This window comes from Maylandia zebra, linkage group LG2, assembly GCF_041146795.1.
Source record: "Maylandia zebra isolate NMK-2024a linkage group LG2, Mzebra_GT3a, whole genome shotgun sequence".
Classification (NCBI taxonomy): domain Eukaryota; kingdom Metazoa; phylum Chordata; class Actinopteri; order Cichliformes; family Cichlidae; genus Maylandia; species Maylandia zebra.
This window is the reverse complement of record NC_135168.1, coordinates 18,522,923-18,536,843: the sequence shown is the minus strand read 5'-3', so window position 1 is coordinate 18,536,843 and position 13,921 is coordinate 18,522,923. Positions and strand designations below refer to the sequence as shown.

The following is a 13,921-nucleotide window of genomic DNA, read 5'->3' as shown; positions in this document are numbered from 1 at the left end:
AACCAGACCCAGAACTGATCCAGAATTAAAAACAGGACTACAACAGTTCAAAATCAGGACTACTGAGGACTTAACCAAGACAGAACCAGAATCAGAACTAGATGATAGCACTAAAAATCATCATAGACCTGCACTACACTTATTTTTTTAATTCTACCAAAGTACACTATTTAGATTGAGAAAAGTTTATATAATTATTCAGCCTTGTTGTGCAAACAAGCCTGCAGAACTTAATAAATACAGAATTTGAAAAATAACAAACCTAAAAAGAAACACTAGGTACGAGATACATGAGGACCTATGATACGGTGATACTTTTGGTAAACAACCATTTGACTAACATGTGTGTCTCACCTGCTCTTGTTCATCTGTTCTGTCCTCGTTCTCCTCTCTCTCCCTCTTTGTGCTGACAATCATCAAATATACAGTTGAAACCAGATATTTACTCTTCAGATAAAAACACTTTTTTAATTGTAACATCAAATCAGACTAAATGTTTATTTTTTTTAGATTGATAAATATAAAAACATATTTGTTAACTTTAAGAGTAAAGAGAGAAACTGTCTGTATTTCTTAATTGCAAATGGCACCAAATTGTATTCAAACTTGAGCCACACTTATGGAGCTCCACAGTTCTGTTCCTGGTGTTTTGGTTGATATCTCTTGATTTTCCCATGTCAAAGAAACAGGCTCTGTGTTTTGCCTTATATGCATCCACAGCTGTGCCAGCAATTTACTCACATGGACTCTACTAACCTATCAGAAGCTTCTTCAGCTCAGAATGGAATCGTCTGGAGTTTTCTTATTAATTAACAATAAATTTAGTGTACATGTACTCCTAAATTTAATGAAAGTGATAAAAAATAGACAGCTCTGTCTCTCTTTATTCTGAAATTTAACTAATTCAAAATATATTTCAATATTTATCTAAAACAAAAATTTACTCTAAATTGATGTTGTACAGTAAAAATGTTTTATGTTTTCTCCCTAAAGTGTATGTAAATATCTGGTTACAAATGTGAATATCCTGCTGTGTACTGAAATCCCTCTTGTTTTGCATAGAAATATACTGAACAACATACAAAGCATAATATATAAAATAACATTTACCTGAGTTTTTTCTTTGAAAGAACCCTCTAATGTCCATTCTTATGTTTCAGTACATAACTGAAACCGATTTAGTCGGGGAGGGTAAGAACTGAAAATATGAAATAAACACACGTAAGCTAAGACTCTAAAAAAAAATAGCATTTGTTCGGCTTTTCATTTTGCCATTTGTTGATTCACTTGAAGAGCAAGTAACGTAATATTGGTCAAGTGATCAGTTTCATATCAATCTTTCGTGATGCACCGTCATATTTACATTATTTGTACAGTACGAATGATTTGCTTTGGTACCTGGTCAAACTTAAGCTCTCCTTAGTATGGCTGGCTCCGTCTCTCCAACAGCGCACTCACGGGCAGCAGCTGCCCCGCCCCCTCGCTCAGTCGCTTAGTGCCTGAGCTTGGATCATACCAATATCAGGGGGGGATTCACGCACAGTCGTAAATTCCCACAGTGTGCACTATGTGCTTCGAATATTGTGTGTACTTTTTGTTTTATACAGTTGTCAGCCAGGCATCTAACTATGAAAAAATTACACTCCAAAATACCCCGGGCTTCTGACAAAACAACCCGGGCTTAAGCCCCGTAAGCCACCCCCACGCTCCGCCCCTGCTCATAACCCAGAACATAAAGATACAAAGCAAATCATTTTTCAATCTGAACACAGTCCAATTTTTGTAATCAACATTCTCAACCCAATATTATTTATAAATATCACATTTACATTTACAACAAATATCCTTTGTATCATAAAATACACATCCCAGTACTTCCCTACTTCCCAGTCTCAATGATCCGGCAACGTTGGATCCTGTGGATGCATTTTTTTAAACCTTTATTATACTCTGTTTTGGGCATGAACAGCTGGAGACCCATTGGCTGATGTTATACTTTGAAGTGTGTTTAAAGTTTGCCAGTTAGACCAGTATTTGGTGAGAGTTCTTTGCTGACAAGTCCAGTTGGACACAAAACAACAGGCAGGTCTGCACGGACCTTCCAGTCAGCAAATGATAACAAACTTTACATCACTAAGACACCGTCGGACCCCAGTGGACTATTTGGAAAGCATAATATAGGCTTCAAAAATACAAAAAGCAGAAATATTGGAATATAATAGATGTGCAACTGTAGCTAGGCATAACTTATATACAAGGGCCACGTGTCAATGTATCTGCCACTATGTTTTTCTTTCTCTTAATGAGACAACCCCCAAGTTAAAGGATTGGAAGAACAAAGCCCATCTCATTAACTTCTGACTCAGATATTGAAGTAACTGAAAAACAGTTAGAGGTGTTTGACTGGAGGGTACAGTGACTGCTGTCGACAACAGTTCTTTCGCCTTTTACTGGTTATGCTTTAAAGCACAATGATTGGTCCCTACTACGTACTATGTAGTCCATCAGGGTTCAGGACAAAAGTTACCCGATTGAAACGTCGAATAAAAGGAAGTCGAAATTAAGCAAGTTCACATGAGAAAAATCAAACATGTAAACTTGATTAAACCAAATCATACATGTGACACTACAGATGAGGCTACCCAAGGTTGACAGAGTTTATCTGCACACAGCTGCATAACACAAGAAAATATTACATAAAACAGATAAAGATGTTTTTCACAGTATTGATCACATCTAAATTCTTAGTGATGTCTTGACTTCAAAAAAGGCACAATCTTACAGTATCCTTGGCTGATCATTCATAAAAATCTTTATGCAAAGCTTTTGCACGATGTTTTACATGAGCCTTTAAGAAAGATAAGATGAAAGAAATTTTTCTATCTCTAAAAAAAGAATTCTGTGTAGGGAAAAAAGGCTGGGAAGAATCATAGGCGTATTTCACATCCCTTTTCTGTTTTATTACTTTCATTTCATTTTTTACAGCTTTTCCTGGAGCCAAGCACAACCACAACTATTTTAAAAATCAATTAATCATTTAAGTTATACTTTTAAAAATATGTTTCTCTTTTCGTTGCTAAGGTTTAATCTAACTTTCCCAAATGCATATGTTCTATTTTTGCTTTGTGATTTACCTGCTAAATCATATAAAGCACATTTTTAAAAATGATGGATGATTAACAACTGCTACAATAGCCGCATATTCATCCCCATCAATCACGGCTGAGTGTTTGCTGTTAAACATTAATGCTACCGGTCAGTGTATATTAGAACCTGTCCTTGAGTATAAATTATAACATAAGAAAAGCTCTCCAAAAGTTGAATCTGTTCATCTGGACGTAGCGTTTCTTGTGGGAGAAACGTTTAGTCACTCATCCAAGTGACTTCTTCAATAAGAAAAGCTCTGCTTTTGATTTCTTTTTTGCAATGTTCTGCAATGATCTGACACGAGGCTATAGTTCATTGAGGCTGTTAAAATATTTCAATTTGTAGAGTAAATGATATGATTAAGAATTATGATCATGAATGATTGTAAAGCACACTCAATGGGGAACAGTTAATTTGTCAGTTTGCCAAGATCTATATGGTCTTGGCTGCCTACTCTTTCAGACTGCTGCACTGCTGCTGTTTGCAAGCATATAGGCCCCGAGCTTTTATGTGGCAGTGTTTTATGGGTGTTTTGGTACATGGTGGTGTTTTTGATTTGTTTGTAATCTAAATGCATCAACGATTTTGCTGTCTTAGCCAAAATTCTTTACAAGGAGTTTAAATATGAGTGTAGTTTGACCAGGTAAAAATTTATCGCTGAAGTAATGAATCTTTTTTTTCTTGAGTTGGTTCATAGTGCAGCATGGATTAAAGGCATGGATTTCTGATTTTGTGTTAGTTGATATATCTTGATATGTTGATGGTCCTCCAAACACCATAGAAATATCTAAACATTTATAAACAGTCATGATTTTGAACAAATTCAATTAATATTTTTGTTATTGACTACAGAATCTACAGACCGCAGTAGATGCAGAGCAGTACAACTGCCTTCATATGGCATCACTTCAAAGCAACAGTCATTACCTATGAAAATCATTTGATCACTCTCGTTGAGAGTGAAAACTTTTTCTTAACAGGAAGAAACTTCTGACAGAATCAGGCTCAGGGTAATTAATTGTTGAGTTCACAAAGGAAAGAGCCACCAAATCCAGCAGCCGGTTTTAATTGGATTTTGGAGATTGGAAATAATAGATTCTGGAAGATTAAACATAACTAATTGTGCCTTCATTCATCTTTTAACTTCCCAGATTTGTCTTGGGATTGCATACGGGGTGGGAGCTGATGGCATATTGGGACATTTCCTCATGAGATCCATCTGGTTGTCAGATCAGTGTAGATTAATGCAAACTTGGGCAGCTTACCAAACAATTTAAAGAATGTAAATGGAATAAGAAAAATAGTTTAAAAAATAAATAAAAGCTTCTTTTATGGGATAAAACAGGAAAAAACTACATATAATCCATCTGATAATTATAAAAGAAGCATTTAAGTTATTATATGAATATTATGATTATAATATACATATAATTTTGTTATTGCAAGTGATGTATCCGCAATCTACTGAATGCACCTACAGTCCTGAAGATAACCTCAGCAAAGTATTAATTCAGCACTCAGTGCTTTTCTGCGAAGGCGTTCAATCAGTTCAGTCTGAGCCAGAGAAATACTCAGCACTCTGTTTCCTACAACAGTAAAGAGACGGAGCTAAGTGTTCCACATGGAGAGAGGGATCAATACATAAAAACAGCACAGCTGGCCTGACAGCCTGTCTTTTCCCGACAATGTCTAATGCAGCAGTGAGAAAAATCAAAACATCAGCTGCTGGGACTCCTGGCACATGTCAGCTTGACAGCCGTCTCTGTCATTTTAAAAATTTTGACAAATGGCACTTTTTATTTTTGTGGTCACGTTTCTCCAAATCTTTTTTTCTAGCAGTTTGTAACAGCTGCCACTGGAGCTGTATCTGGGCTGAAGCTGCACAAAATTTTGAGGAATGCAGATCGCCTGCAAATGGCTTGTTTTTAATGAAGCATTGACATTGTTCTCAGATTAAACTTGGGACTTGTTCAGTAAGAACTTGTGCATCAGGGTCTTTGGATGAGAAATGTGCTGTGATAATGAAAGAAATTCAAAACTCTAGGAGGTCAAAAAGCATGCAAATTAAGTCTAATTTCAAAGTATTGCTTGTGAATTTTATAAGAACACAAAGTCAAAAAAGTCACAAAGAAAAAGTTTTGTTCCTGTTTAATTACCAGTATGCATTTTAATACAAATATCTTTTTTTGCTAAAGTGCTCAAGTTGGTGTAGGAGGAAGTCACTCACTTTAGATCGATTGTAGTTAAATTTTGTGCTGGCATTTATGATCCTACATCAAAAAAAGGCTCCAGTACCACACAGTGACTATAAATAAACAATGGATGTTGTCATTGTCCTCGCTATGTGAACCTGCAATTTCTCTGTACTCTCTGCCTCGTCTCTCTCCTATCCTGCGTGTGTATATACAGTATGCTTTACGTGTGGATGATCATGCATGCGTCAGTCTTTTCTGCATTGCATTTCTCCACTTACCTTTGAAGAAACCTTATCTTTTTCTCTTTGTGCTCAGATCTTTTGGAGAAAGATTGTGTAAGTTATCAGACATACAAACATTAAGTTCAAGTTTATTGTAGTCATTTTGACACCACTGAATTTGGGATAGCAGGAAGCAGCAGAATTGGACACCATAAATCCCTCACTACCTGAGAGACCTGAGCCAGAGGAGTTCCATCTCCTTTGTTGCCAGTCTTCAGAGAGGGTCCTGCCTCCACTACAGTTGTCATCCCCCCGTCAAGCCACCAGAAGTGTCCAGTCACCTGCCCCGATGCCAGCCTTTAGCCAAACCAGAGGTGTCCTGTGGCTTTAGCCAACGTTAGCCCACTAAGAGTCAGCTTCCTTTGGAACCTCCAGAGGGTCTCATTCACTTCCATCACTCTCCTTCAAGCTTCCTAAGGTGCCCAGTCAGTCATCACTGGCTGCCTCCTTGGCCTCATGAGTGAATCCATCACTGGCCTTCAAGCTAGTCCCTTGTGAGGCTGAGCCGCTGGCTGTTCATTTTGCATCCGAGGGAGTCTCATTTCCTCAGCCATCAATTTCTTATCGGAGCTGCTGTGTCTCGATCACTGGCCACCCGGTCAGGACCCAGAGTTGCTCCATCTCTGCCATTGACCATCTGACCAGATCCAACTCTGTGTCTACTGTTGAGTTGTTTCCCCTTTGCTGCCCCCCTGAACTGCCATGTTCCCTTTCTGACCTGATGGCTGGACTCAAGAGAGGCAGGGTACACCCTCAACAGGTCACCAGTCTGACACAAGACTAAAAACAGAGAGACAGACAACCATTCAGATTCAAATCTATGGGCAATTTATAATCACTAGTTCTAACCACAACAATTGCATGTGTCTTGATTGCAGAAGGAAGCCAGAGTACACAGAGAACACGTGCAAAAACAGGGAGAACATACAAACTCCACAGCGAAGAGCCCTGGTCCCAAACTCAGGACCTTCTACAATGGCTAATTGCCGTGCCCTCTTTCTCCCACTGTTAAATGTTTCAATTTTCATATAAGTCTTAGTAAATATATCAACTGGACTTCTATTTGTGCAACTCTAACAGCTGTTTGTCAGTGGATTACTGGACAGGTGTCAAAGGCAAAATGCCTGGACTGGCCTCACTGACAGTCTTACAGTGGTCAATGGGACGCAGTCACCATTTGAATTGAAAAAGTTTAAATTTTGTATTTGTTTGTATTTTGTACAAATACAAACAAAAAGGTTCTCATGTCATCACCGCTGCTATAACTTTACAGATTTCCTAAATATAATAGAGTGTAATTTACAGAACTTGTCTTTACTGTTCCATATGATTTTTTATTTTTTCAATTCTTTATTAACATAAAATTAACCATGATTCATCCTAAACTAAAACTGCTTGAAGGTGGAAAATAAGGACACAAAGGATCAGTCTTATATTTTGATGATAGAGACCCTGTGTAAAACTAAACTGCCTAAATCTATTTAATATTGATCCAAAAATTCAGCAACAGGAAATCTTGTTGAACCAGATCTAGAAGTGATTGAATACACTTTCAAATTCAGAGCTTACACAACTGCATCCACAGAGACTTTCACTGCATTAAAATTCATGTCCTGTTTGATGCATTTAAAAACATGCAGAGGTGGTGATGGGGGTGGATGATAGCAGAACTCGTACTGTTTCTACTATTGCAAATAAAGCTTAAATGAAAAAAGACAAACCAAAAGTTACAAAACCAATCAGAGGTCAGAAGGTTTTCTTAAAGAGGAGAAGATGGTTTCTTTCTTACCTTGTTGATCAGGCACTGGTACAGCCTGGACAGCCCAATGAATTCCAAAACCAATATGTTTCATCTGATGTGGAATCATGGAATGATCTGTCTTCACCTGCCAATTCTCACCAATGTTGCCAAAAATGTGACAGATTTAGAATGAAATTCACATTTTTCAACCTTCGCGAACAGTTAATTCCCCCAAATTCTTAACAGTATCTGCCGTGCATTTATGGAGTGCTCCTTGAGGTCCTTAGAGAAGAATAAAAAATAGAGAATGAGACAGGCAGGGAAAGCTCTTAAGACATTGTTTATGACACCTTTAAACAGCGTTTGCTATGAATGGCATAACCAGATATTAGTAGTGGCTGAGTGGTGTATTGAAGGCTGTTTTTCATTCATCTGCTTTTCTGATTCTGACAAGCTGTTAGGTTAGCTTGGAGGTAGTGGTGACGGGCAGCTAAGAAACCTAAGTGAGGTGTTTACCAGAGTCAGGCTGCTGACCGTACAGACAAGCAGAATGATAGGATGATGTGGTAATGTAAGTGGAAAGCAACATCAGGAAGAAGGAGTAATGGAAAATAGTGCAGATGTGGAAAGTAAAGTCCAAAGTAGTCCCAGTGGTAATAGGACCATTAGGCATTAGGAGATGTAATCCTGAAACTAGAAGAGTGGCTGCAGCAGATTCCAGGCACAGCATCAGTGGTCTTTGTCCAGAACATAGACCACCCAATGTAAGGTTTGTGCTGCCACTGCTGCTGAGTACACGTAATTACAATAATATTTTTTAAAATTTCTGTAAAGGTAATCAACACTTATGCAAAGCTCTCTGACTAAAATGACATTTTTAAAATGTGAATTTATTAAAACAATGGTTTTTGATTTAATTCTGTGCTTGATAGAATTAAACTAGCACAAATTTGATTTAAAAAATGTGTTTTTAAATTTGTAAACCAACTTAACTTTTAGGTGTAATTAGCCACTGTACTAATGTTAAACTAGGAGAGGGAAAATACTATGTATATATAATAAAATATCTACTTATTACTGTAATACTAGCAAGCTAGCTAAAAAACCTAGCAAGCTAATCCAGAATTTACCATACAGTTTTCTTTGATCTCTTACTTACAAATATGTACAACTTTGCCCTGAGTTCCTGTATATATGTCTCTGTCACATAATATTGATGGGAAATGTGGACAGAATATGTGAGCAGTTTTCCATTTCTATTTATTTCTTGTTTCTCAGCACATTCACACTCTCAGTTATTTAACCTCTGTGAGAACTTAATCTGTGGGAAAAGGGAACAGAAATCACAGAAGGTGGAAGTCTGAAAACGATCAGGTCAGTCAAAGAGAAAAAAATCCCAGTCACTACTTCGTGGTATTTAACCTTAGCTATTTCTATTAAGTCTGAGTGGGAAGTACTTTGAATGTGGGAATGTAGACATCCAGTGGATTTTGCATAGTTTCGTTTTCAACCAATCAGTTTATGTCAAGTGCTTGATGATGTGGGACATCCCTTTTTCACTACAATAAATAATACTGAGTTAACATTCATTTTTTATTGGTCAGTGGCAGAATCTTTTTTGAATTCACTGTTATTGTGCGTATTTAGCTAAGTGCGAGGTAAGTGCAGGTTTAAAAACTATTTAATGTTTAGATAATTGAATGTGAACTTTCTCTAGAACATTAAAAAATGTTTATGAATGTTAGTATAGTTTAGTGTAAAATCAGCACTTCTGGAAAACTTAAGGACTGTTTTTCATTTCCAAACCTACAAAGGTCTTACCTGAACAGAAAAAAATCCAGAACATTAATGGACACAATGGAAATTGATGACACCTTATTATATATGGACGGCAATCTCATCACTCAAGGTACAGTATCACCCCCAAAACCCGCAGACAGAACTAGTGGGTAGACAAAATAAAATGCAAACCTGTTTTTCAGCTTAAATTTCAAACTGAATAACGTCACACTTTTGTGTGTGTGTATTTCATTGCTTAAGACACCTTTGGTTTGCGAACACCTTATTGAATAATAAATTTCTTGTTTAATTCATAAAAGGACCAATATCATGCTGGTCTATGCTCAGTAATACATAATTACACGGTAAAGCATGTTTTAAAGATTTTTAAATGGATTCAAAAATTCTAAAACTTAACTTAAGACTTTTTTAACCAATTTTACTTGTCTAATGATATATTTGTTTGTAGTTTAATTTGAAAAATGTCTGTTTTCTTATTTACAAAACAGTGAATTTTCGCAGAAGAAACCAGATCCTCAGAGGTGTCACTGTGAGCCTCGGATTACTGTGTGCTGTCCTGTTGTGCAGTAACATAAGTCAATTTATATTCTGTAAGTTGTTTAGTTTTATTCAATAAAAATAAACCCCTTTTTTGTTGCTTTTACATCCAGTTCATGATAATCAATTGAATCCGGCAAAATATTATTTTTATTTTTTAAATTTCACAGATGAGATCATCCATCCTAAATCAGAAGACCAAACACAGCCATATCACAATACACTCACTCAAAATAAGGAGAAACTCCAAAATGATAATGACAACCTGACTGCAGAGAGGGACAGACTGGAGATCAGTTATGATGCTTTGAGTAAGGAGACTAGACAGTTAAAGATCATACTGAGCAACCTCACAAAAGACAAAGATGAGCTGCAGCACTATTACAGTTATTTGATTACTAAACGAGATGAGCTGGAGGCCAATTTCAGCAATGTGAAAAATGAGAAGGACCGGCTACAAACAAATTTCATCAACTTAAAACAAGAGAGAGATCAATTCGAGACAAATTACACTCACATGCAGAGGAAGCTTGAGGGCTTACAGACTAATCACAATAATCTGACAGCAACTGCAGAGCAGCTACAAACCAGCTACAATAACCTCCAAAGAGAAAAGGATGCATTAAGCGTTCTTTTTACTGCACTGAGAGTAAAAGAAGTCCAGCTAGAAGGTAATTACACTGTGTTAAAGAGGGAGAAAGACCAGTTACAAAGAAGCTACAATAGTCTGAATAGAAACAAACTTCAAACTGACCAGAGCTATAACACCCTGCGGAAAGACAAAGAGCAACTTCAAACCAGGTATAATACTTTGAGGAAGGAAAAGGAACAATTACAAACCAACTACAGTCGCTTGACTACAGCTAGAGAAGAGTTACAATCGAAAGTCAAAAGGATGACCACTAAACTAAGCGGTATGCTTCCTATGTTACAGCTTAAATTTACTAAAATTATCTCCATTGTGGTATTCTTCATCTTTTGGATATTTTTTCCATGTGATGAATTTGCAGGCATTCCTTGTCAGGCCCACTGGAGAAGGTTTGACATAAGCTGTTATTTTGTCTCAACCTTGAAGAAAAACTGGACAGAAAGCAGAAAAGCCTGCATCGCTGAAGGTGCAGATCTACTTGTCATAGACAGCGCTGAGGAACAGGTAATAAACAAAGGCAGAATTAGAATCGCTAAACGTTGCCAATGATTGCAAGAATTTTTTCCATCTTTGTACTGGGTTGCTAAGGTTTGCATGTACAGTTAAAGATGACTGCAGTGTTGCAAGAACTCCATTAGGTGATGGAACTAAAACAAAAAATTAAAGGATCATTAATGCTGTTATAATCCATCTTGTTGGAGACATGAGTCTCTATCCCAAAGACAAATGACTGTCATCGTGGCTCTACGGGTCATTCAAATTTTTTTTTACAAAACTGAAATGTGTAGAAATTGTCTGTACCAGTCCATTTATTATATATTCCAATTTAGATCAAGATCACCCCCTAACAGTAATGTCATCAGTCTTTTGTTTGTGCGACTCTAACAGCTTTTTGTCAACGAATTACTGGACAAGAGCGAGAGGCAAAATGCTTGGATTGGCCTCACTGACACACTTACAGAGGGGGTTTGGACCTGGGTGGATGGGACCCCTATTACCATAGAGTGAGTTTAAATACACAAACCTGAACAAAAAGGATCTAACTTTACACATTTTCTAAATGTAAGGTTCATTTATCAAACTTTTATGTACAACTTGACTGTACAAAGATCAGTCTTGTATTCTGTTGTTGAACTGAACTCTGCCAAAAACTTTAATATCTATCCAACAATTCAGCAACAGGAAATGTAAGGAAAGGATGAATGCAGAAGTGCACAGTATTATTTCTACTTTTGCAAATGAGAGTTAAATTAAAAAGACAGACTGAGGCACCAAACAATCACAATGTAGGAGTGAATTTGTTTCTTATAGCGACAAAGTGGAGAAAATGATTTCTCTCTCTTACCTTATTCATCAGATACTGGCAGCCTGGGCAGCCTAATGACTTCAAAAGCCAGGACTGTGGAGAATATGTTTCAACTGATAAAGGATCATGGAATGACGATGGCTGTTTCGCAGCACAAAATTATATTTGTGAGAAATAAGATCAACATGACTTACAGTGTTAACTAAAGGTTTGGACTGGGGTTCTTAAGTTTATTAATAGACAATATTCCAGATTTTTGGCTCTGTCATCATAAAAAACACCCACACAAGTTCATTTCAATTCAGTTTTATTTATATGGCACCAAATCACAATGACAGCAGCCTCTATGGCCTTTATTTTGTAGGGTAAAGAAAAATAGCAATAATCCAGCCTGGAAGTAACAAATCCATGGAATAGTTTTTCAGCATCACTCTGACACAAAATGCTTCTAATATTGGAGAAAATGAGCAATTAATTACCCTAAGTATTGTCTTTGAAGCCAAATCCTGATGATTTTAACTTACCATATTCATCTGTTCCAAAGAGTTTTGTTTTTGCCCAGAACTGATAAAAAAAAAAAAAGAGTTTTGGACTGGTTAATATGAAAAAACACATTCTTGTTTATTTTGGCTAAATACTGCATATTTTCTGTGTCACATCTTAGTCAAAATGTAATTTAAAATGTAAATTAATAGCATTTAAGATAATTGACATTTTCAGACTATTATCATTATTGTTTTAAAATTTTCAAAATGAATAAATTACAAATTAATTACAATTTAATTTACAAATGGAAGGCAAGAGTTTTGGACTTGAGGGCCACAAAAGAAGTCAGTGGTGAGAGGTATTTTTACATTTCGTCCACTGCATTTTATTTTCCATCAGCCAAATCTTCCATCTATCCACATTCATATTTGCTTTCCTGACTCTGGTCACTGGGGCCCTACAAGCTATCACAGTTGACAAGCTGGCAGAATATCATAGCGCTAACAGGGAGACAGACAACCATGTAGACTTACGGCCAATTTACAGTCATCAGTTAACTGAACTTTTAACTGTGGAAGGACACATACAGGCAATGTTTAAACTGCATGGTGCATGGCTTTTTAAGAAGTAAACTCTGATCATCAATTTCACTTCCTTTTTTATTTATCTAGAGCCAACATCACAAATAATTAGAACTGTGACATATAATAAGATAGATGATTTTAGGACTTTATCTATTTAGCGGGGAAGTAAAAATTACTTAATTTTTTTTCTTCTCTGTTTCGGCATAGCTGTTGTTCTGTGTGATTAAATTACATACAGCTGGTATTAGAATAACTTTTTTTTTCTTGAATTGTTGTTAAACATTTACATATTAAGTGAACTTGGAGTTCAGGGCCAGAAAAGAAGTCATACACTATTTTACATTGTTGATTTTTTACTTAATTTACATAAAAATCATCATTAAAAGCAGACTTACATGTTGTTGCGATACATGTTATGTGTTTAATGTTATAAATAATGATTAAATGTTTTCCCATTACAGACATCACTATGTTGTATAAGAGGTAAATGACTGGCAATAAAAATGTGGAAAAAATGATTTGTTTTTGCCATCATCTATCTTTTGAATGCTTACAGTACATTCACTAACAAAATTAGTCTTCATATAACATAAGTAACAACATAAAAGAAAGTTTTTGTGTGTTGCGTAAAAAAAATACATCACTGAGGTTCAGATACAATAATTAATAAGCAGGTTAAAGATGACATGGAAATGGCTTTGCATGGTTAACTATGTGTACAATATGTCCACATTGTGAGGGAAACATTATGGTCGAAACCTAGAACCAAGAATGCTTTACATAAATTTTAGACTTATATTTCCTTGTTCAAGAACAGTCAGACCACTGAGATGATGCTTATAAACTCCAGTGAATATTTAAACTGTCAAACTGTAAAACTCCTAAAACAAATGTGGCTTTTTTGGTCTTTGTTTTGTTGTAATTTCATGGAAAAGTAGAGAACTTTGGTGGTTTGTCATTGTTTTAAATAGTTAGGTTCCATTTTTTTAAGAAATACACCCCCCACCCTACTCCATTTTCAAATGTTCAAGAAACTTCAGTTAAAAAAAAAAGACCTCACAAGACATCTGGCATAAATTTTAAATTAAACATTGTTGGGGAGAGGGAGGGTAGCACTTCATGGAACTCAAATAAATGCCTTACATTCTAAAAAGTGAAACAAAAATAAATTAGTGTAACAGAAACAAAACACTGT

The 13,921-nt window shown here is 36.2% G+C and overlaps 1 protein-coding gene and 1 long non-coding RNA gene across 2 annotated transcripts; one reads left to right on the top strand and one right to left on the bottom strand.

The window, feature by feature from the left end:
• Positions 1-146: 146 nt before the first annotated feature.
• LOC143413630 (uncharacterized) lies at positions 147-1,710 on the bottom strand. Its single transcript, XR_013094247.1, has 3 exons — positions 1,399-1,710; positions 1,111-1,198; positions 147-406 (listed from the first exon to the last, which is right to left on the bottom strand). It is a non-coding gene; the product is annotated as an uncharacterized LOC143413630 (long non-coding RNA).
• A 7,233-nt stretch (positions 1,711-8,943) lies between these two features.
• Positions 8,944-13,223, top strand: LOC101484878 (uncharacterized). The gene is made up of 7 exons (XM_004553706.4): positions 8,944-9,022; positions 9,179-9,273; positions 9,653-9,754; positions 9,872-10,615; positions 10,712-10,854; positions 11,239-11,354; positions 11,708-13,223. Exons 2-7 carry the CDS (start codon positions 9,213-9,215, stop codon positions 11,832-11,834), a joined length of 1,293 nt encoding a protein of 430 aa, XP_004553763.1. The 5' UTR covers positions 8,944-9,022; positions 9,179-9,212; the 3' UTR covers positions 11,835-13,223.
• Positions 13,224-13,921: the final 698 nt, after the last annotated feature.

What these genes read in the sequence shown, in the direction of transcription:
- LOC101484878 (XM_004553706.4), top strand. Translation starts at nt 9,213, where the DNA reads ATGGACACAATGGAAATTGATGACACCTTATTATATATGGACGGCAAT. An exon ending in CGGCAATCTCATCACTCAAG is followed by an intron (nt 9,274 to 9,652) that starts GTACAGTATCAC and finishes TTTACAAAACAG; the next exon opens with TGAATTTTCGCAGAAGAAAC. An exon ending in CATAAGTCAATTTATATTCT is followed by an intron (nt 9,755 to 9,871) that starts GTAAGTTGTTTA and finishes TAAATTTCACAG; the next exon opens with ATGAGATCATCCATCCTAAA.